Source organism: Caretta caretta, chromosome 19 (assembly GCF_965140235.1).
Source record: "Caretta caretta isolate rCarCar2 chromosome 19, rCarCar1.hap1, whole genome shotgun sequence".
Lineage (NCBI taxonomy): Eukaryota > Metazoa > Chordata > Testudines > Cheloniidae > Caretta > Caretta caretta.
Genome location: NC_134224.1, coordinates 18,252,150 through 18,273,756, shown reverse-complemented (window position 1 = coordinate 18,273,756; position 21,607 = coordinate 18,252,150). Strand labels below are relative to the sequence as shown.

Below are 21,607 nucleotides of genomic sequence, written 5' to 3'. Positions count from 1 at the left end.
GGTGTTGCTTCTGCACTGGTGAATGGGATTGGTGCTGGGCCAGTCCTGTCGTCTTCGGTGCCGGGGAGCTACCAGACTCCTTCCACGCTGCCGCCTCCACCACTGCTGCCAGGGCCCTGCGCACTGAGGAACTCGAGGCTGGGTCCTGCTGCACCGATGTGGATTGCGGTCTCACTGCTGCCCCCATAAGGAGCTGCTTCAGTCTCAAGTCCTGCTCCTTCTTGGTTTGGGGGCAAAAGCCCTTACAAATCCTGAACCTCTCTGACCGATGCGCTTCCCCCAGGCACTTTAAACAAGTGTCATGAGGGTCGCCTGCTGGCATGGGCTTGTTCCAGGACTTGCAGGGCTTGAACCCCTGGGACTTCAGCATGTAAGTCCCCCAAGGAGCACGCAGTCGGGGTGGAGGGTAAACTCCCAAGCCCTACAGCTAACTAACTACTAACTAGAACTACAATAACTAAGAACTAACCTACCACCAAATACAAACAGTCCTAAAGAGAAGCTAAGGAAACGTGGAGAGCTTGCAAAGTTCCAACGACTGTCACTGGCGGTAAGAAGGAACTGAGGAGGCGCTGGGTGGGCAGGGTCATATATTGAGCGCCATGGAGGTGCCACTCCAGGGGGCTCCACAGCCAACCCGACGGGTGCTGCTCGGGGAAAAACTTTCCGATGACTGTGCACGCAGCGCACACACACCTAATTGGAATCTATATGTGCTACCACTCGAAGAAGAACTTGTTCTTTCGTTGAGTCCACCCCTGGAAAATCTCGCAGTCTCTTCCATATACCGACTGGAGCTGAGATTCCCAGTCCCTATGGGTCCAGGGGACAACTGAAGACAGAGGGAGCAGGAATCAGGCAAATTCCCTTCCCCCAAGCTTCTAAGGCATGAGACTGGAAAGTGTAGTGCTCAAGACATGCATCTCTTAAACCTGGCTGTTTTACTGAATCCTCCAGCCATACAGGTAGGGAGGAACAGAACCTCTCAGGGAAAATGTATTTCCTTACTGGGATTTTGGAGAGAGAATTTTGCTGCACTAATTTAACTACTTGAAAGAAACCAGCCCTAACTAGGAGAGAAACCGAGGGAAGATGGCAAGCAAGCTGTATCCTCATTTGGGCCTTTCCTGGCTCGAGATGAAACCCATGCAGCCCCAAGAGCTGCGGTTGCTGGGGGGCTCAAGACCTGGAATGCACCAGAGATCAGTACTGATGCTAGAGGAAATGCTGTGCAGTGCGGTGAGGCATAGGAGTGTGGGGTGAAAGCAGCAGCAGCGACCCCCGCAACGCACCCAGGCCTCGGAACCTCAGAGCAGATGAGATGATGGGACAACCCTGGCTAGCCATGAAACATGGGGCATGTCAACCACACAGCCTGAGGAGACTGTACAAGAGACCAGCCTGTAGCCACCAGCCAGGTCTCTGCCTCAGCAGTGCCAGCTACTGGGCCTTGTTATGTCTCGTCTAGAAATGGAGGCTGGCAGAGGGGAATCAAATGCATTTGTCCCAGCACAGAATTCAAGCTGCTCTTTGAAGAAGAAAATATTTGGATCGCAAATTCTCCAAGCATACCGAAGCCTCCACCCTGACAGGCAGGAGGTGCTGAAGTGACACTGTGGGCACAGCATTCAGTCACCATTCCCAGCTTTCAAACCTGCCAGCGCATGACAAACGTGATCACCATGAAGGTAAAGTGGAACACCTGGACTGTGCTGCATTTTGCACCATACATGACAAATGCAAATGTCTTTTAATTGTAAACCTATTATGAAGGACGTTTTCCCTCTGGGTGAATTAAATGAACCATTTTTTAAAGAAGAAAGCTGGAAAAACAAATTTCCTGTGCAATGAACAAAGAGGAGCCATTTGAACAGTGACACTGCAGGCTTGTCTGAAGCCTTGTGGACACTACAAGCCGAGCTAGGGCTGATGACAGTTCAGCTGCATGCGTAGCCCTAAATCAAACTGCATTCAGCACCACTTAAGCAACTGAGGTTACGGCCAAACTGCATTCAGCACTGGAAACCCTCGCAAGCGTTCTCTTTGCAGCGCAGACAAGGGCTTTCCTCTCTTGTAGCTGGAGAACCCACTTCTGGAAGGACAGATTAGCTGCTAGTTATTTCTAGGCTGTTACTCGACTGACTGAACACCCTGATGCCTTCCATACTAATCGTTCCCGTCACCGGGGCGTTTCCGGACACCACACTGCACGTCAGCCTGAGTGCTGAGGCTTTGGCTGCAGTAATAGCCTGGAGCTGGTCTAAGGTTAAGTGAGTGAAAGGAAAGTGACTTTCATTTCTATTCCCTGGGAAACCTGTTGGCCGGAAGGAATTTTACAGACCAGTGAACTGTGCAAGAAAAGTCCCATTTGCCTCTGAAAACAGCCTGCACAGACTCTCACTCTGATCCAAGACATGGATTTTATTCCAAATGTTTACAGAACACAGGGATTTAAACAGAGCATCTGATGCTCACACTCATTCCTGGCTAATATAGTCTGCATCCTTACATCAAGGCCGTTAGCACTGCACATCTGTTAGTCTAAAGGCTACAGGATGCTTAACACATATTTGCTCCATTACACGAAGACTGACTGAGAAAGCTCTACGGTCCTGGATCTTTCAGCTCAAATCCTTAAGCAGAGAAAGCTTCCAGCTACATCAGCCCTCTGGAAATATCTCACATGCACACACAGGCTGATGGAGGGAGGGATAGCTCAGTGGTTTGAGCATTGGCCTGCTAAACCCAGGGTTGTGAGTTCAATCCTTGAGGGGGCTATTTAGGGCATCTGGGGCAAAAATTGGGGAGTGGTTCTGCTCTGAGCAGGGGGTTGGACTAGGTGACTTCCTGAGGTTCCTTCCAGCCCTGATATTGTATGAATGTATGGACCAAGTGCCAAAGAGGGCATTCATCCAGCTATGTTTGGTATGTGGCCCAGCGCATCCTCCCAAGCATTCATGTGACTGACAGTTTAGAAGTTGAAAGGAAACTCTCCGAGAGCCAAGAGGTTTGGGCAGGTGGGTTTACTTAGCTGGTTTTGTGGATGCTGCTCATTGAGGTAAATCCTGGTAGAGCTCTCATGCACTAATTGGTGCTGACTGAGGGACCGGATGGGATGTTGGGGGTAAAATGGCTGGAAAAGGGTAGCAGGTTCCCTCTAGCACTCACTACAGCAGGTGGTCATGGAGTACAATACTGTGGCTGGATTGATTAAAAATGCCTGGATAATTTTATGACCACTAACAACATATAATAATAATAATGAGAGACTAAAATAAGGATCGTCAAATCTCATGCTTTATGGCACAAGATAATCAAAGCAGGGGTCATAAAGGGTTGCTTCACTGTTCTGGCTTGGAGTGCTATATTTTCTTCACCTTCCTATGAAGCCTTAGGCACTGGCCCCTGCTGGAGTCTGAAAAACAGACTTGCTGGACCCATGGCTGATTTGGCATTGTAAATCCAATCATTCTACACTGGTTAAGAGTAACTATAACAGCCAGGTTTGGGAAGCGATGCTGTGCTCACCTTCCAAAGGGTGACGGTCATTCTTTGGTAACTTGGGGGAGAGAGGAGCGCTGTATGGAGGGGAATCTTGGGAGTATCGCTTTGTACCTCGGCCTGGTCCCTGCAGAGTGCCGTCTAATGAACTGCTTCTGTCTATAAAAGAGAACAAGCCCTACTTAGGAATGGAGACTTCCTGGGAAATTCAGTCCTGCCTGGATCATCTATGACCCATGTAGAACCTCACATCGGCTTGGCAAACCTCTGGGAGCCATCTGGATCTTGATGGCTTCAAATTTAATTTTCATTTTGCAACGTTCTGAAAATCAGCTATCGGTGATGGCACACAGCTATTGGGTGCTGTTGCCATTCCACCTCCTTTAATTAATTTCATCTCGTTTCTCCTAGTTATATATCTCAATTCACCCCAAACCATTCCTTCCCTCCACAGTCTGTGCAGCCTTTACATATATGCAGGCTTTAGACAATTAGTAAATTCTCTATCCCTTAGTCATTATTTGGCCCAGTTATACCCAGAGTTCTTCAAACCCATCCCTCCAGCTCCCTCGTCAGCACTGTTGCCCTTCTCCAAATGCCCTTCCCTCCAGCATGGCTCCAATTTTCGAATACTAAGGACCTTGTACTGTACACAACCTGCCAGGAACAGTCTCCGCAGGGCCATCTAGCAGGATGATCTGTGATGAGATGCCTTCAGATTTGTATCTGATTCTTTGCAACATTTCACATGGCGAGCTCAGATCCACTTTACTGCCCACAATGACCTCTTGGTTTCCTGAAAAGCTGCTGCTTCCCAAATGTTTCCAGCCTGCTGTCACTTGTGATTTGGGTTGTATTTCCCCCAGGATGTATTTAGTTTGCTTTTTTCTAGGCAATTTTCTAGGTATTTTCCACTGAATGCATCCGATGAAGTGAGCTGTAGCTCACGAAAGCTTATGCTCAAATAAATGGTTTAGTCTCTAAGGTGCCACAAGTCATCCTGTTCTTTTTGCGAATACAGACTAACACGGCTGCTACTCTGAAACCTTTTTCTAGGCTGAATCTCATCATTATCTGCTGGGCCTAACCTCACTCAATTCTTTGTCTTCTCTGTTTTCACTGGTCTCCAAAACTCTTCCCAATGTGGAGTAATCTGTGAATTTCAGTAACATGGTATCTGTCATCCTCACTCAGAAATGCAATGCCTACGTTAACATGACCGGACCCAACACCAGTCCCCGTGAGGATGCCCCTCCCAGGATTTTGGAGCTAGAGAAGCGATCTCCTCCGCTGCCTTGTGCAGCAGCCTGGTGTAACCATCTGAACCCTCCCCAAGGGGCTCAGCACAAAGAGGCTGCTGCACCTATTTGTTTTTCCCCAAAAAACCTCTCTAGGACCTGCCCTCACTCCCTGTTGCTGATCCCTTCCCCCTCCACAGCCCTCCCCACACCTCCATTAAGGAAAACCTTCCCACCAGCCTAATGATCCAGCCCCTGAGAGCACCACCAGATGATGCCATCAGCCTCCTAGCAGCCAGAAACCCTTTTCACACTGCTGCTAGCCACCCTTCCCCGCATGGAGTCACTCTGAGGGGCAGGCTGATAGGGCCTCTGCTCTCAACATGCCCCACCTTCCTGGGAAGCGGTGGCGGGAGGGGAAGCAGGGTACAGCAAAAGTGCAGGACGGGTTACTGCATGGAAATTTTCACCAGATCAGAGCTTGTTCCTCTAGGAGTCATGCTGACCCCATCTCCCAGGGAATAGCAGCTCTTCCTCCCTCCCAAAGCCACTCCCCCTAGGAGCTTCCTCTGCACACTGGAGATTCCTAGTTCCCAGCCAATAGCCAACAGTAGGTGGTTTCCAGTGTGAATCCTGGGCTGCCTTCACTTTTGCTGAGCTAGTTACTCACCAATTTTGGAGCGGTGGAGCAAAGGGACAGGATGACCCATTAGCCCTGGAACCTTTATCGAGTTTGAGATAAAGAGCTTGAGAGGGATTTCCTCTCCCATCCCCTCTAGAGGACTCCAGCAGCCTGCCATGGGCTCCCACATGGCAGTCCGTCCCTCCTGCATTGTGGGGTGTCACCATTTAGTCCTTGCTGGGACATTATTTGTCCTCTTGTGAGTCTACCTCGTAGCACTTTAATTGCAAAGCTATACTGCAACCTAGTCTCTGTTGCACAGTGGCATGAGCCAACATGCCCAGGATGTGTCGCTTCAGACAGTGAGAGCACCAGCTATGCCGAGACAAGCAAAGTCCAGCCATGCACAATACGCCAGGAGTGTGGCTCCCAGTCCGTAGGTATAAACAGAGCTTTCCTGCTGGCACCAAGCACCAGGTGTTCTTTCTGGTGGGACAAGAGTCACAGCCATGACAGATATGACTTAGGTACGACTTAGTTAAACTTTCCATTTACCTAATGCCTGGGATCACCTTTCTGTTCTCTACACAAAGTCTCTCACTAGCCTAATTCCTAAATGGATCGGTAACCTAGATCAGGTTACATTTCTCAGACTAGCCACGAAGGAAAGGCAGTGAACGACGATGCAGAGAGGGTGAGACAGATGAGTGGAGATCTGTTGGCACAAATGGAAATCAGGTAGTACAGGCAGAAAGTGCAGCAGCGGGGATCCTGAGGGTGAGAGTGACATTAGATGTCGTGCAGTGAACCCACGAACAGTGGGTACCACTGCCATCCGTACCACTGCCATCTCTTAGCTGAAGGGTAAAGTCTGGTTAGGATGTGGTGCTTCGAGGGACACCAGAAAGCCACCCCCAGCCCCAGCTCCTACCTGGTAGGTACCTGTCGTGGCTGTACTCGTGGGAGTGCTGCATATGGTTCAGAGTAAAAGGCTGGTTCCCAAAGAGGTTGTCGCTGTGCAGGTTGTGGCAGAGTTTCTCCAAGAAGCGGAGGACGTAGGTGATGCTGTTTACTGCCGGCAGGTTCAGAGTGTGCTGTTCCCGATCAAACACCGCTGGAGACAGAAACAAGCAGAGCTGAACACATAAACTCCCAGCCTGCACAGCCAGCTCCTGTACCTCCTCCTCCCCTGGCTAGCTAAAGCAAACAAAAGCCACTGCTTTCCCCTGGCTTAATGCCGGGGAACTCTGCTCTCTGGGACAGGCCAGAACCAGCCTGCTGCACCAAGCAGCAGGTGCGAATCTGTTGTGCCTGAAAAGCTTATCTTTAAAGGTGAACTGCAGGGCATGCAAGGACAGGGTCCGTGCTCTGCTCCTGGGTGGTGGACAAATACGACCTCAAAGTATCTCAAAAAAAAAAAAAAAAGTGGGTCGGAGAAGGCCGTTGGGGCTATTTCTGGGGGGTTTTTTTTGCATGAGAAACAACAAAAGCTCCACCCCTCACCCACTCCTGGAGGACTCTGGCAATCTCTGGAGAGTCTGGAGTGCAACCTCACAGCTAGAGGGTGAAACCTGGGCTTTGGCTCACTAACACTGCGCCCCACAGCTGCAGCGGGGAGAGCTGCCACGGGGAATGCTCTCTTGTAAGACACCTGTTGGGTGGTGTCACATTATCCACCCAAACACGGAGCAAGACAGAGAAAAGGGAGGCCTTAGGTCTAACTGGTGCTCTCTGTGCACCCTCTGGCCCTTGGCTCAGGGTCCATCCAAGGATCTCAAGGAGGGCAACGTAGCAGCTTTGTGAATTTTTACAGGAAGCTTTTCTGTGTGTGAGGGGTAGCAGAGAAGCCAGGGGTAGGATGTCAGAAGGAAATGACCTTGGGCTTGTCTGCATGGTGGGGTTTGGTGGATTAGCTTTGTGTGCACTAACAGTTGTGGAATAACTATTCTGAAGTAATTGTGTGCACATGGCTGGCTTTTACCTACTTTCTTTGTCTCAGAGCGTACACATGGCATTTACTCTTTTCCGAAGAGGTGCTCAGTGTTCTAAGTGGATATTTCATGGTGCTGTCCCGCTGCTGGGCTCTATGCATTCTGGGATTTTTCTCATGGTACATTGTGGGTTATCTACCATAAGGCACTGGAATTCTGAGTCTTGGGGTCAGAGCAGCAAATTCCCATGATTCCTCTCATCACATCCCAGGAGTCATGTGGTTTTTGAAAGTCAGTGCCATTTTCAAACTGCTGTCAGCCAGCACAGAAGGAACACAGCTGTGTACTGCGGTCCAGGCTGCCACGCATGTATTTTTGATCACACATCTGGGCAGCTGTCATGCTGCTGAGCTATTTTTGGTAGAGCAGGAAGAGAAGGATGAAACTGAGCAGCTACTTGTGGATAATGCTTTTCTGGAGCAGCTTCACCCCACAGGATGCTGTTTCTGGGTTTGGGATGCCAACTCTGGCTTGGGGGAGCCGGGGGCGGGGGGAGGATAATGATCCTGGGAAGGGAAGGATAATGATCCTGCTGAGGTGACCAACAGTGGAGGCAGAACTTCAGGATGAGAACAGGCCCTTCCCGAGACATCTGTGAGGAACCCCAGAGCTGTAGTGGCATCATACCAACATGAGAGCTGCCCTCAGTGTGGAGAAGGGCATGACCATCACTATTAGGAAGCTCACCACCCTCAATGCTACTGATCAGTAGCTAACCAGTTTAGTGTTGGTAGATCAGCCATCTGGGCTGCTGTCATGGAGGTGTGTGCTGATGTCCGGGGTCACAAAGCCTGGCACTGCACAGGAGATTGTTGATGGATCGGCATGGCTGGGGTTTCTGAATTGTTCAGGGCCATTGCCATATGCCTATACTTTGCCCCTCTCCCTAGGCCTCATAGTTCATCAAAAGCAAGGAGTATTTCTCCCTGCTGCTCCTACGCCTGGCTGACCTCTACGGCAGGTTCACCAATAATAAGTGGGATGGTCTGGAGAGTCCATGTTACCAGGACTTTTGAAACACACAGCTTTATTTAATGAAAAGTGAAAATTTTGCTTCCAGGATGGCTATGGACATTAATGGTGTTGCGATTCCTCATCAGTGTGGGAGACCCAGCTCACCCTGGACTTCCCTGGCTTATGAAGCCTTCTGCTGGAGACTTGGACAGGAAAAGGGAGTTGTCTGGCTCTGGCCTGAGTAGCTGCAGAATTACACTGGAGTATGCGCATGGAAGGCTAAAAGGGAGACACCGCTGTCTCATGATGAGGTGGGAGGCTGCTCATGATCACCGCCTTGCTGTGCTTTGCACATCTGAGAGAGCAGGGAGAGAGCCTTGCTGATGGTTGGGAGGGAGAGGTAGAGACTTTCAGAATGTTATGAATGGCCACTGCATACTGCAGCAAATTGTCAAGGCCACAAGGTCAGGGGATGCCTTGAGCTCCTACTTTGAGGCTAGGAGCTGAAATGTTGCAATGTAATTTGATTGTGCATTGTGGCAGGGTTTCATTGCTCTGTATGGGCTAGTGAAAAAAGTTTATTTTGCTTTTTAAATACTTTGTGCTATGGTTTTGAGAAAGGGCATTTTATTATGTGCATGGGAGAGGTGGTATGTTATGAAAGTTTATTGAACTTTTGTCAAAAATCACTTACTGAACATCAACTAGTGTAAACAACAACATTTATTGATCAGAACTGTGTATTCATTGTAACAGGAACCACAACATAGAACAGTGCACACAGTGCAAGCTTTACTCAACGGGACGCTGCAGAAGTGCAGCATATGATAAAAGTACTGAATGCACACGTTAGTGCTGCACAAGTCACAGGCATATGTAAGGGCAGGATTTCTGCCTAGTGTCTTTCCTTGGCGCGTGGAGTGACACAGGAAGAAAGCATTGTTTGTCATTATGGGGTAGAAGGAGGGTTCCCAATGCTCGCTGTTTTCAGTCTGGTGGGTGGGGTGGGGAAATGCCTGTGGCCGGAGTTTTGGAAGGGTACTGCTGCTCCCAGCTGCTCACGGATTGCAGGGCTGGAATGGGTTGGAGTTGAGGTGGTGGGGCTGTGGCAGAATATGGCGCCATCATGTTCTCTGTCAAGACAGTCTGTTCTTGCGTGAATTCCAGGAGCTGCCTCTGTCTCTCATTCTCTCCATGTTCTCTGTCCTCCCCCTGCAAGAACTTCCTCCACTCCTTTGGCTTCTTATCCCTCTTCGACAATGCTGTCCTGAGGTCCTCAAACATGGTCTTTAGCCTTCTTTTCCCTGGCCCAGAGATTAGTCAGCCATTTGGAAGTTGCTAACAGTCCTGTTCACGGGGGCTGAAGCTGGGAAGCAAGAAACAGAAGTAGTTATTATAATTGCCATAGGGACCAGAATCAGAATGATAAAATGTTGCTTTTTCCTCAGTTTCGGAATGCCATTTCAATGGTCCCTTCTCAACCTGGGGAGAGCTTCACCTTACTCCCTCTTTGCACATGACTCCTGTTCTAATCCTAGGCAGTTGGTGCGGTGGGGGGCTGCAGTAGGCAGGGGGGCTCAGCCAGTGCTTTGCATGGGTGGGGTGGTGGGGGTAGGTGGAAGGATTTGAAGGTTTGCCTGGGCTGGGGAGTTGCAGAGGCCATGTTAGTAACTGCATGTGCACCTAACGTCGGAGGATGTAACCTTAATACAGATCACTAAGAGCAAAGAAGGGACTGGTTCAGAAAGACGATGGGAGTTTAATTCTCTGCATTTAACTCAGGCAATATACCTCATGAAATGCTAACAGAGCTGGAATCTCAGGGCATTAAACTGTGAAGCAAAGTCTTTTATATCGTATTACTTTCCTGTAAGTGATGTTTCACTAAGCATGTCTACATTACAACCACCATGGTACCATTAGCTTGACTGTGGCAGGAGGACTGGGGGCAGTCCACAGTGGACGACTGGGAGAAGGGCCCACAAGGAAGACAGAACCAGGGCTGCAGAGTGGGGGCCTGGTGTGACAGATGAAAAATTTCCTGGTGTGGGAAATGAAAATATCAGGGAAGTAAACCCTGCAGAACTCTAATTCTGAGACATGGACACCATTTTGAGCATGAGAGGAGGGGGACAGAAGCAGAGTTCACATCTACCCAAAATGGTGGCAACTAATGGGCTCCCAGAACAAAGTTTTAACCCCATCAACACAGTTTAATTGTAATACAGCACATCATACTTACTGGCCGAGGCCCTCTGCCCAGGACTATCTGTTCCTTGGGGGTCTGGTCAGGCTCTAGCCTGGAGAAGAGATCCTGGCTTTCTGGGGACACCACCACCTCCTCCTCCTCCGTGTCCTGGTCGGGACTGGGGTTTTCCTTGGTGCCTTTGGCACTATCCTCAATGTACCTGGGAAAATCCAATCCAGCTCCTTAAAGCAGAGGTAGGTAATTGCAGCACTGTCAGGCCATGTCTGTCCTTGGTTGTTCTTGTAATTCTGCCGGCAGCACTGCTTCCCTCTGTTGCAAGAGTGAGCCACATCTCAGGACAGCCCCTCTTGGTCATCCTGCCGGTGACGCACCTTCCCTGTGTTGCAGGACTGAGCCATGTCCCAGGATGGATCCTCTCGGCCATTTGCTTAGCTGTACACATGTATATTTTCTCCTCAGGGTGGCTGCTGTTTAGGCATGACTGCACTGGCTCCTCTCCCCAGATTGCAAGGAAACCCCTGTGCTGCTCATCTCCAGGTGTTTGCTGTAACACTCCAGGATTGTGGAATCTGTGCCCCACCATTTAAACATGGGGACATCCAGTTGCCACGAGCCCAGCACAGCAGACAGTGTACACACACAGACAAGTCAGTCCTGGCGTGAAGCGATGCAGTGTGGGATATCAGTGGTAGGACTCAAAAGTTGATCCAAAATACAGACGTGTCCATATGAACATTTCTCCACATTAACTCATTCTGAAATGAGCCTAAACCACTTCAAAGTGGATTATCCAATTCTCACAGTTGATTTGGAAGAACTATGTTGTGTGGACACAGCCCATTTTAATTAGAAAAACCAGCAGTCAGTCTGCAATAAAGCCCTGTGTACCCAAATCCATAGACAGAGCGATGAGCCAAGAAGATGAGTCTAGCAGCAGCATTCTGATAGACCTGATGGAGGCAAAGTCCAGAAGAGGAGGGTTCACACTTTCCAGTCCATTGTACCAGACCTGTGGGACTCTCTGTGGCACCTCCGGGAGGACTCAGAGCACAATTCCCTGGTGCTCATGGGTACATTTTCAGGCACCCGACACTGATGGCTAATGAGGCAGGAAACAACTAACATGAGCCACCATGGATCAACTTGAAGCTGCTGAACGTTCCCCTTTCCCTTACAGGTTTAGGGAGCAGCTGGTATCATTGAAAAAACCAAACATAATGTAGCACAAAGAACACTAATGAAACAGGGGAGGATGGGCTTGAGGCTAATGCACAGGACTGGGAACCAAGGAGGCTGAATTCTGTTCTCAGATCTGCCACCAACAAGCTGTGTTGCCTTGGATAGGTCATGTCACCTCTCTGTGCCTCAGTTTTCTCATCTGTAAAATGGGGAAAGAAAGCAACACTTCCCTAGCTCATGGGGTGCTGTGGGACTGCATTGATTAGTGGTTGAGAATGGCACTGTGATTCTTGGCTGGAAGGCACATGGGAGTTTTATTCCTACATGCACAAACAAGTTATACACCCCACCTATGGCTGGAGAAGTCATCCTCGCCTGTTTAGGCTTTATACATCATCCCTGTACAGAGCTCAGAGCCTTCCAGACTCCCATGGAGACTTCCCCAGCTGGGGATGGCCACAGCTGACAACAGGATGGTGCTACGCTCCAGGGAGAGGGTTCCACCAAAGACCTCTTAGAAAGCAGGGCAGTGTGGAGAAAGCTTGGTTCTTACCTGAAATGACCTCTCCCCCATGGCCTTGCTTCAGGAAGGAAAAGACAGTTTTCTGATGGTAAGCACAGTCAATACAGGCCTGTACTGCCTGCTGCAGCACCACAGAGGCACGGGCTGGTCCAAAATGGTCAGGCAGCTGCTGAACTTTCTTCTTATCCAGGTGAGGCCCGGTGCTGCTGGTCTTGTTCAAGTAAATGCAGACTGCAGAGAGAGAGAAGGCTCAAGGTTACCCTGCGAGAGCTGCTTGCCCAGCGTATGCATCGCTGCTTTGCAACAGCCTTTCCCTCCTGCCAGCATGGAGTCTGCCTGCTGTCATACGCTCACCATTACCCTGCGAGAACCACCCGCCCACAGCCCTGCCCTCCTGTCAGCACAGAACCTGCCCTGTCATAGGCTCACCATTACCCCGCAAGAGCCGCCCACCCACAGCCCTGCCCTCCTGCCAGGACAGGGCCTGCCTGCTGTCATACGCCCACCATTACTCCGCGAGAGCTGCCCTCCCACAGTCCTGCCCTCCTGCCAGCACAGGGCCTGCCTTCTGTCATACGTCCACCATTACCCCGCAAGAGCCGCCTGCCCACAGCCCTGCCCTCCTGCCAGCACAGGGCCTGCCTTCTGTCATACGTCCACCATTACCCCGCAAGAGCCGCCCGCCCACAGCCCTGCCCTCCTGCCAGCACAGGACCTGCCTGCTGTCATACACTCACAAACAGGGTGAACCAAGCCAGTCCAGCATAGCCACTAGTCTGCTGCCCACCAGCACAAGGCATATTTAGAAGAGGTACAAGCCCACAATGCTGATTACTCACTTCCCTTGGGCTCATCCTCCATCCTCCTAGCATCTCCTCCACGGCCCCTGTCCTAGTGCTCCAAGTATGCCAAGCTGTGGGCGGGTTTGCACAATGGCGTGCGGAGCGTCCGGATAACAGTTGAGATTCTAAAAGGAGCCTAAGGGAGTTCAGCACCCAGCTCCCATTGAATTTCCAGCCTAGGTCCCTTAGGCTTCCTTGGATATCGGTCCAGCTGTGCTGAGGGGGAGTGGGCCCAGCCCATACCTTGTGCTGGGCAGAGCTAGTAACAGACTCCCCTTTCCGGGGTCAGCTTTAGTTCTGACTCAAGAACGGAACCCCACAGAAACCTTAGTTGGTCTTTCTAGGCTCTCGACCCTTGCTCCTTTTTGCCCAAAGCAACTCTGGCTGCCTCTCCACATTACTAGGAGCTCAGTGGACCCAGCAAGACACAGCAGCAGACACGCTGACTTTTACTGCAGGGTTCTGGGGTGACTCGACGGCAGAGGCTGCCCCCCTCTCTGGTTTCAGAGAGAACAAGAGTGCTGTGGCCCTTCCTGCCTCAGAGCAGCCTGGGCCTGGAGAAATGCCCCTCCTAGAGCGGCTGCGTTGCTCGCATGAGTGTGCAACCATACGGCTCCAAGAGAGCACTCTGCACCTGGCTGCAAGGTGCACCTCAGCCCAGAGTGAAAGGTCTTGAGTGTCTATGCAGACATCCCTCTATGAGCAAAAGGAGCATTCAACCCACAGGGGATGCCTCTAGGTACCGCTAAGCAATAATTTATGGCAGGAAAACGCAGTGCAATTGCCTAGCTCTAGTCATGGTCCTGAGAAGCAGAGGAGATGAGGGAAGCCCTGGGGAGCCTCTGGGTCTCTTTCCAGCCTGATTCTTCTCTGCATTAGGCCACTCTCATTTCTGCACCGGCCACACTCGCTGCCACATTTGGAAATCATGGCATCTTCACTTGATATTTTCTGGGTTCCCCCAGATTCCTTAACTGCATCATCTTCACTAAGGGGGTGACCCCAGCTTACCTGTGGGGGCCTGCATGGCAGAGCTGGGGATAGTAGCAGCATCCTGGGGCACAGTGCTTGTGTCTGGTTCTGGGGTGCTCGTTGTTGGAGAGGTGGGGGCTGGATTCAGCAAAGTCCGAGGTTTCCTCTGCAGAAAGGGATTGGGAAGAGTTCTCCTTTTACACAAGCTCACCATCCTGCCCTGCCCTCATTAGACCCCGCCCCCATCCTGCTTTACCCTCCCACCCACATCAGACCCCACCCCCAACCCTGCTCTACCCACCCGGCCACCGCCCTCATCAGACCCCACCCCCATCCTGCTCAAACCCTGCCCACCAACCTCCTCAGACCCCGCCCTGCTTTACCCCTCCACTGCCCTCATCAGACCCCGTCCCCCCCTACCTCTGCCACCGCCCTCAAGAGACCTCGCCCCCCCCATCCTGCTCTACCCACCCCCCCACCACTGCCTTCTTCAGACCCTACCCCCTGCTTGGCCATGCTTCCTGACACTTGTAAATATGCTTATCCCTGTGGCCGTAAGGCTGGAGTCTAGTTACTCCCTCCATTCCACACCCCTGCCCAGCGCATGTGCTGCCAGGCCCTGCGGGGCTGAGGAGCTGGAGTCTGGCGATGCTCCCAACCCCCACACTCCATGGGTGTGCTCCCATTACCCGTCAGTCCTAGGGCTGGACTTTGCCTCCTACACACACAAAAGCATAGGGGACGGAAGGTGCTGGGGGTGCGGTTTCCATCACACACAGGCGTTACAGTTTGGTTCACTGGCTCTCAGCACCCGCACTGTACAAATTGTTCCAGCTCCCTGCACAAAACACAGCTGCTCTCCACTCCAGAGGCACACACGCCCCATTCACATGTGATCACAGACACATACCCTGTCACCTACCTTACTGCCAGGCTTTGGTCCCCTCTTTTTGGGGAATTTCAGAGGCTCCACCGACTTGGAAGGGGTAGGGATGGGGTGATGGATCAAGGCCTTGGGCGTCCGGCCGCGCTTCTTGCCCGACTTGCGACGCTTTTGCTCAGGTTGGAGCCCCAAAGCAGTCTTCAGGCTGCCGTGCATGCTGGGCTTCTCGGCACTTCCTTCGGAGACAGGGAACGGGCTCTTTGGAATCACAACTGCAGTCAAAAGGAGGACGACGACCATCATTTACACACGGTGACATAATTACTCGCGCACACAGCTGTGGGTCCGAATACGAGTGGCTTCTGTCCGTAAACGCCGCCATCTCCAGGCAGCAGCAACCTTCGCTGAGCCCTAATTAGAGAGCTCAGAGCTGAGCGTGCAGATGGTTTTTCTACATCTCATGTAGGAGCCCAAATCCCCTGACTTCCAGTCCAGTGCTTTAGCCATACGGCAGCCCTTCCTCCTAAAACATGGGACACTCTGCCTTAAGTTAGGTGGACTGCTCAATTATCATAAGAACATGAGAACAGCCACACTGGGTCAAACCAATGGTCCATCCAGCCCAGTCTCCTGTCTTCCAGCGGTGGCCAATGCCAGACATCACAGAGGAAATTAACAGAACAGGTAATCAACAAGTGATCTATCCCATTGCCCATTCCCAGCCTCTGGCAAACAGAGGCTAGGGACATCATCCCTGCACATCCTGGCTAATAGCCATTGATGGACCTATCCTCCATGAATTTATCTAGTTCCTTTTTTAACCTTAAAGAAAAGGAGTACTTGTGGCACCTTAGAGTGCCACAAGTACTCCTTTTCTTTTTGCGAATACAGACTAACACGGCTGTTACTCTGAAACCTTTTTTAACCTTGTCATAGTCTTAGCCTTCAGAACTTCCTCTGGCAAAGAGTTCCAGAGGTTGACTGCGTTGTGTGAAGAAATACTTATTTCTGTTTGTTTTAAACCTGCTGCCTATTCATTTCATTTGGTAACCCCTAGTTTTTGTGTTGAGAGAGTAAATAACACTTCATTTACTTTCTTCACACCAGTCATGATTTTATAGACCTTTATCAGATCCCCCAGTCGTCTCTTTTCCAAGATGAAGTCTCAGTCTTCTTATTCTCTCTTCATACAAAAGTTGTTCTTTTCCCCTAATCCTTTCTGTTGCCCTTTTCTGAACCTTTTCCAATTCCAATGTATCTTGTTTGAGATGGGACGACCACATCTGCACGCACTGTTCAAGATGTGGGAGTACCATGGATTTATACAGAGGCATTATGATATTCTCTGTCTTGTTATCCATCCCCTCCTAATGGTTCCGAACATTCTATTGGCTTTTTTGACTGCTGCTACTCACTGAATGGATGTTTTCAGAGAACTATCCACAATGACTCCAAGATCTCTAATTTAATTTAGCTAATGTAGACCCCACTTATATGTATAATTGGGATTATGTTTTCCAATGTGCATTACTTTGCATTTATCAACACTGAATTTCATCTGCCATTTTGTTGCCTAGTCACCCAGTTTTGGGAGATCCCTTTGTACCTCTTCGCAGTCAGCTTTGGATTTAAGGATCTTGAGTAGTTTTGTACCCTCTGCAAACTTTGCCCAACCACTTTTTCCCCCTTTTTCCAGTTCTTGTATGAATATGTTTAACACTACTGGTCCCAGTAAGACCCCTGGGGGATATGGCTATTTACCTCTCACCATTCTGAAAATTGAGCATTTATTCCTACTCCTTGTATCCTATCTTTTAACTAGTTACTGATCCAGGAGAGGACCTTCCCTCTTATCCCACGACAGCTTATTTTGCTTAAGAGCCTTTGGTGAGGGACCTTATCACAGGCTTTCTGAAAATCTAACTACACTATATCCACTGGATCACCCTTGTCCACATGCTTGTTGACCCCCCTCAAAGAATTCTAGTAGATGGTGAGGCATGATTTCCCTTTACAAAAACCATGCTGACTCTTCCCCAACAAATCGTGTTCATCTATGTGTCTGACAATTTTGTTCTTTACTATAGTTTCAACCAATTTGCCCAGTGCTGAAGTTAGGCTTACCAGCCTGTAATTACCAGGATTGCCTCTGAAGCCTTTAAAAAAAATTGGCATCACATTAGCTATCCTCCAGTCATCTGGTTCAGAAACTGATTTAAATGATAGGTTCACATACCACAGTTAGTAGTTCTGCAATATCACATTTCAGTTCCTTCAGAACTCTTGGGTGAATATCATCTGGTACTGGTGACTTATTAATGTTTAGTTTATCAATTTGTTCCATAACCTCCTCTAATGACACCTCAATCTGTGACAGTTCCTCAGATTTGTCACCTAAAAAGAGTGGCTCGGGTTTGGGAATCTCTCTCACTGCGAAGACCGATGCAAAGAATTCATTTAGCTTCTCTGCAATAGCCTTAGCTTCCTTGAGTGCTCCTTTAGCATCTTGATCAGCCAGTGGCCCCACTGGTTGTTTAGCAGGCTTCTTCCTTCTGATATACTTAAACTTTTTTTGCTGTTACTTTTTGAGTCTTTGGCTAGCTGTTCTTCAGATTCTATTTTGGCTTTCCTAATTACATTTTTACACTTCATTTGCCAGAGTTTATGTTCCTCTCTATTTTCCTCAATAGGATTTAACTTCCACTTTTTAAAGGATGCCTTTTTGCCTCTAACTACTTCTTTTACTTTAAAAAAAGAAAAGGAGTACTTGTGGCACCTTAGAGACTAACCAATTTATTTGAGCATGAGCTTTCGTGAGCTACAGCTCAGATGAAGTGAGCTGTAGCTCACGAAAGCTCATGCTCAAATAAATTGGTTAGTCTCTAAGGTGCCACAAGTACTCCTTTTCTTTTTGCGAATACAGACTAACACGGCTGTTCCTCTGAAACCTGTTCTTTTACTTTGTTGTTTAGCAATGGTGGCACTTTTTTGGTCCTCTTACTTGTGTTTTTTTTTAGTTTGGGTATACATCTAAATTGAGCCTCTATTACTTTTGGCACTGTACCTTTTAATTTCTGTTTAACTAACTTACTCATTTTTGTGTAGCCCCCCTTTCTGAAATTAAAAGCTACCATGGTAGCTACTTTGGTATCCCCCCAAGGGATGTTAAATTAATACCAAGCAGTTAAGCTATGTTCGCCTCTTGGACCAGATTCTGTATTCCATGTAGGATTAAATCAAGAATTGCCTCTCTCTTTGTGGGTTCAGGACTAGCTGCTCCAAGAAGCAGTCATTTAAGGTATCAAGAAACTTTCTTTCTGTATCCCGTCCTGAGGTGACATGTACCCAGTGTGACGGGGTCAGGCCAGATGGCTACAGGAGAGTGATCCTATTGGGATCCAGGAACTGCTAAAGGACCCCTCCGCCACATCCCCAGCCTAAGGGGAGGATCCACAGGACCCAGAAGCCAAATGATTCCGGGGCACAACTAATAAAATAACAGGGACAGGAGTGCGGTGATAGAAAGTGCGGTGATAGGTGATACAGGAGAGTGATAGAAGGTAGATATATTAGCCCCAGATTAAGCAGGTCCCTTTCCCCTGAGTAAGATAATGGGCTGTTCAAGAACAATTAAGAAGCTACCAGAATCAATTAGGGCAGGCAGGCTAATCAGGGAACCTGGTTTTAAAAAGGACCTCACTTCAGTTAGTGAGACGTGTGTGAGGAGCTGGGAGCAAGAGGTGCAAGAAGCGAGAGTGAGTAGGCGTACTGCTGGAGGACTGAGGAGTACAAGCATTACCAGACATCAGGAGGAAGGTCCTGCGGTGAGGATAAAGAAGGTGTTGGGAGGAGGCCATGGGGAAGTAGTCCAGGGAGTTCTAGCTGTCACGCAGCTGTTCCAGGAACCACTCCACAGGTGCAATCCACAGGGCCCTGGGCTGGAACCCGGAGTTGAGGGCGGGCCCGGGTTCCCCCCATCCCTCTCAACTCCCGATTTGAGACAAGAGGAGTTGACCTGGACTGTGGGTCCCACCAGAGGGGAAGGTCCCTGGCCTGTCCCCTGACCCACTAGGTGGGTCAGCAGAGACTGTGGGGATTGTTCTCCTCCCTTCCCCCACGCTGGCCAGTGATGAAGTTAGCCGAGTGAACGGCAGGTTTGAGCCACTAGCAAAAGTGGCCAAACTGAGGGCTGCCGTGAATCTCTGAGGTGAACAAATCCGCCAATAAGCGCAGGACCCACTAAGGCAGAGGAGGAACTTTGTCACACCAGTCAATATGGGGATAGTTGAAATCTCCCATTATTAATTATTACTGAGATTTTTATTTTTATAGCCTCTCTGATCTCCCTGAGAATTTCACAGTCACAATCACCATCCCGGTCAGGTGGTCAGTAGTATAACACTGCTGCTATATTCTTAATTTTCAAACATGGAATTACCAGCCATAGCGATTCTATGGTACAGTTTGGTTCACATAATATTTTTAAATCATTTACTTCATTGGCACTGAACTCCCTGAGGAGCAAGGCTCTAGTCCTACCTCTTCATATAAGTTACCTTGTTATCACGTCCTGCCCTTTCTTTACTGTATGTGGTGGCCTATCATGGAGAACGCACAGAGAACATTCCAAACAGGAGGGCTGGTCAGCACCCGCCTGACGGTCACAGAGGCAGTGCTGTATTCGAAAGCCCCTTCTAGTACTTGCAGGCAAAAAGTCAAATTTGCAGTGCCCACAACTTTCCAATGCATTGCAGCTGCGAGATGCGGCCTTCACCCTTGATCCCTACAGACTGGGGCTGCTACTCACAACCCGAAGTGCTAGCTCCCGTCCGGACCAAATAAGATGGCATGCTCCACTCAAGGTACTGCCCAACCTAAATGAAGTGACACGCAATTGCCTGCAGCTGGCACCTGCAGTCCATTTGCACTTCCTTCTTAGGGCTCTCCAGGCTGCAAGGTCAGTCTGCCCCAGTACCAAAACACAGCCCTTTGGGTACTTGCCTACTATTAAAGGGGACAGCCCCTTTTTCCTCTCAGCCCTTTTCTCAAGTTTCCTTGTTTTTCTGCATCCCCTTTATCCTCCCTTAGTCATTCATCTGCTCATCTTCTCATAGGGACAGGAGGTGAAGTGACCCAGCTCAGCAGATTAATATTTTGCTCTAGAATTTAAATATCTGTGAAAAAAATAAATAAGGCCCAAATTTTCAGGAATTTCCACTAATTTTGGGGTGCATCAGGTTTTGGGAGCCCAACCTGAGACACCAATGGATGTTTCAAATGGAGGCACATAGATTAGTAATTGCTTTTGTAAATGTCCATCCAGATGTCTACCCTCATGGTCATGAAGAAAACCTTCAACATGTGAACTGAGTATAACTGATGCAGTGATGTCTGTCTAAGTCAACAGTTGTAAACAACAGCTTCCAGAGGTGAACTGCCACTCTTCATCTCCCAGACTAGAGGACTCCCTATGTGCGAGGGCACTGAAATGACAATACACCCCTAATTCCCGAGTCCCATCTCTTTACTCTTTGCTCACAGGGGCAGGCTCCAGACTTCTCACCTCTTAAGTGAGAGCCTGATATTGATTTCAACCTCTAGAGGAGTGGGTGGGAAGAGTGGCAGTTCACCTCTGGAAGCTGTTGTTTACAACTGTCGACTTGTGCATTTGGTAAGATCCCTGTGATAACCCAGATGAACATGCTAGTCAGCAAGGGGAAATGCAGTTTTGGATCAGGTGAGCAGTAAGTGGCTGATCACCCCATATTCTGTCTCTGCCCATTAGAGGGTTACAAGCATTTGACACAGGAATGGGGTGGCCTAGCCTGCACCTTCAACAGCTATCTCACAGGCTTTACCAGCCTGAAGCCCTCAGCACCCAGAGCAGAGATGTTGCCAGCATCTCCTAGGCACACAGGGTATTCTAGATGTAGGCTGGAGACTTTTAGCTTCAAGGAAGGTGTCCCAGCCACAAGAAAGCCTCCTTAAGGCTATGGGCTCAAACCTTCCTCCCACCACAGCCTGAGGGAAACTGCTAAGGCCGGAGTGGGGACGAGCTCCTCATTTACGTCCAAGGAGAGACACACCAGACCTTGCTGGTGCAAACACAACAGCAACAAATGAACCAGAGAAGAGCACCCTGGGTCAAGCCTCAATGGGGGAATGCAGGCCAGATGGCTGGGCTTTATGAAGGTGCTCAGGCTCTACAGCACCAGGGGCCAATACCTAGACAAAGGGCAGAGCCGAGAGGGGCAAGGCTCCACGGGGGAGCAGAGGAGCCTAGGAGAAGTGGCCTGTGGGAGGCCAGGGCAGGCTTGTGTGCACTGCACTGAGTCCATAAGCTCCAGCTACCAGCCACAATAGCAAGGGGTTTACTTGGGAGGAGGGATGAATACGAACTACGACCCTGAAGTGAAAAAGTCAGCAGTGTTCCCCTCAGCTCCTAGACCAACTCCTCGCTCCCACTGGTCACTACTACAGGAGAGGCAGCTGTCGGTCACAGAGCCCCGGCTATTTCCCACCAACTGTCCGAGGAGAGCAGTGCTGCTGTACGAGTGTCTCTCTGGTGGGGGCTCAGGCTGGCAGGGTGAAGGGATTCCAGCCCCCACATGTAAACAAGATGCCACACCAGACCCTGGCAGAGGTGAGGTTAGCTCAGTGGACATAGCAGGCAAGGCTCTGAGGTCCATTCCC

At 49.7% G+C, this 21,607-nt stretch overlaps 1 protein-coding gene across 3 annotated transcripts in view; it reads right to left on the bottom strand.

Moving 5' to 3' along the window:
• The window catches only part of SCMH1 (Scm polycomb group protein homolog 1), a 115,448-nt gene that overhangs the window by 22,665 nt on the left and 71,176 nt on the right, over nt 1–21,607 (bottom strand). For 2 of the 3 annotated variants that reach the window (XM_048826163.2, XM_048826164.2), the window contains 5 exons: nt 14,954–15,186; nt 14,071–14,197; nt 12,248–12,448; nt 6,293–6,475; nt 3,529–3,660 (listed from right to left, as the gene is read on the bottom strand). In XM_048826163.2, the coding sequence (XP_048682120.1) occupies nt 3,529–3,660; nt 6,293–6,475; nt 12,248–12,448; nt 14,071–14,197; nt 14,954–15,186 (876 nt within the window). The remainder of the gene's footprint in view (nt 1–3,528; nt 3,661–6,292; nt 6,476–12,247; nt 12,449–14,070; nt 14,198–14,953; nt 15,187–21,607) is intronic. The other variant, XM_048826166.2, reaches the window with a different exon arrangement.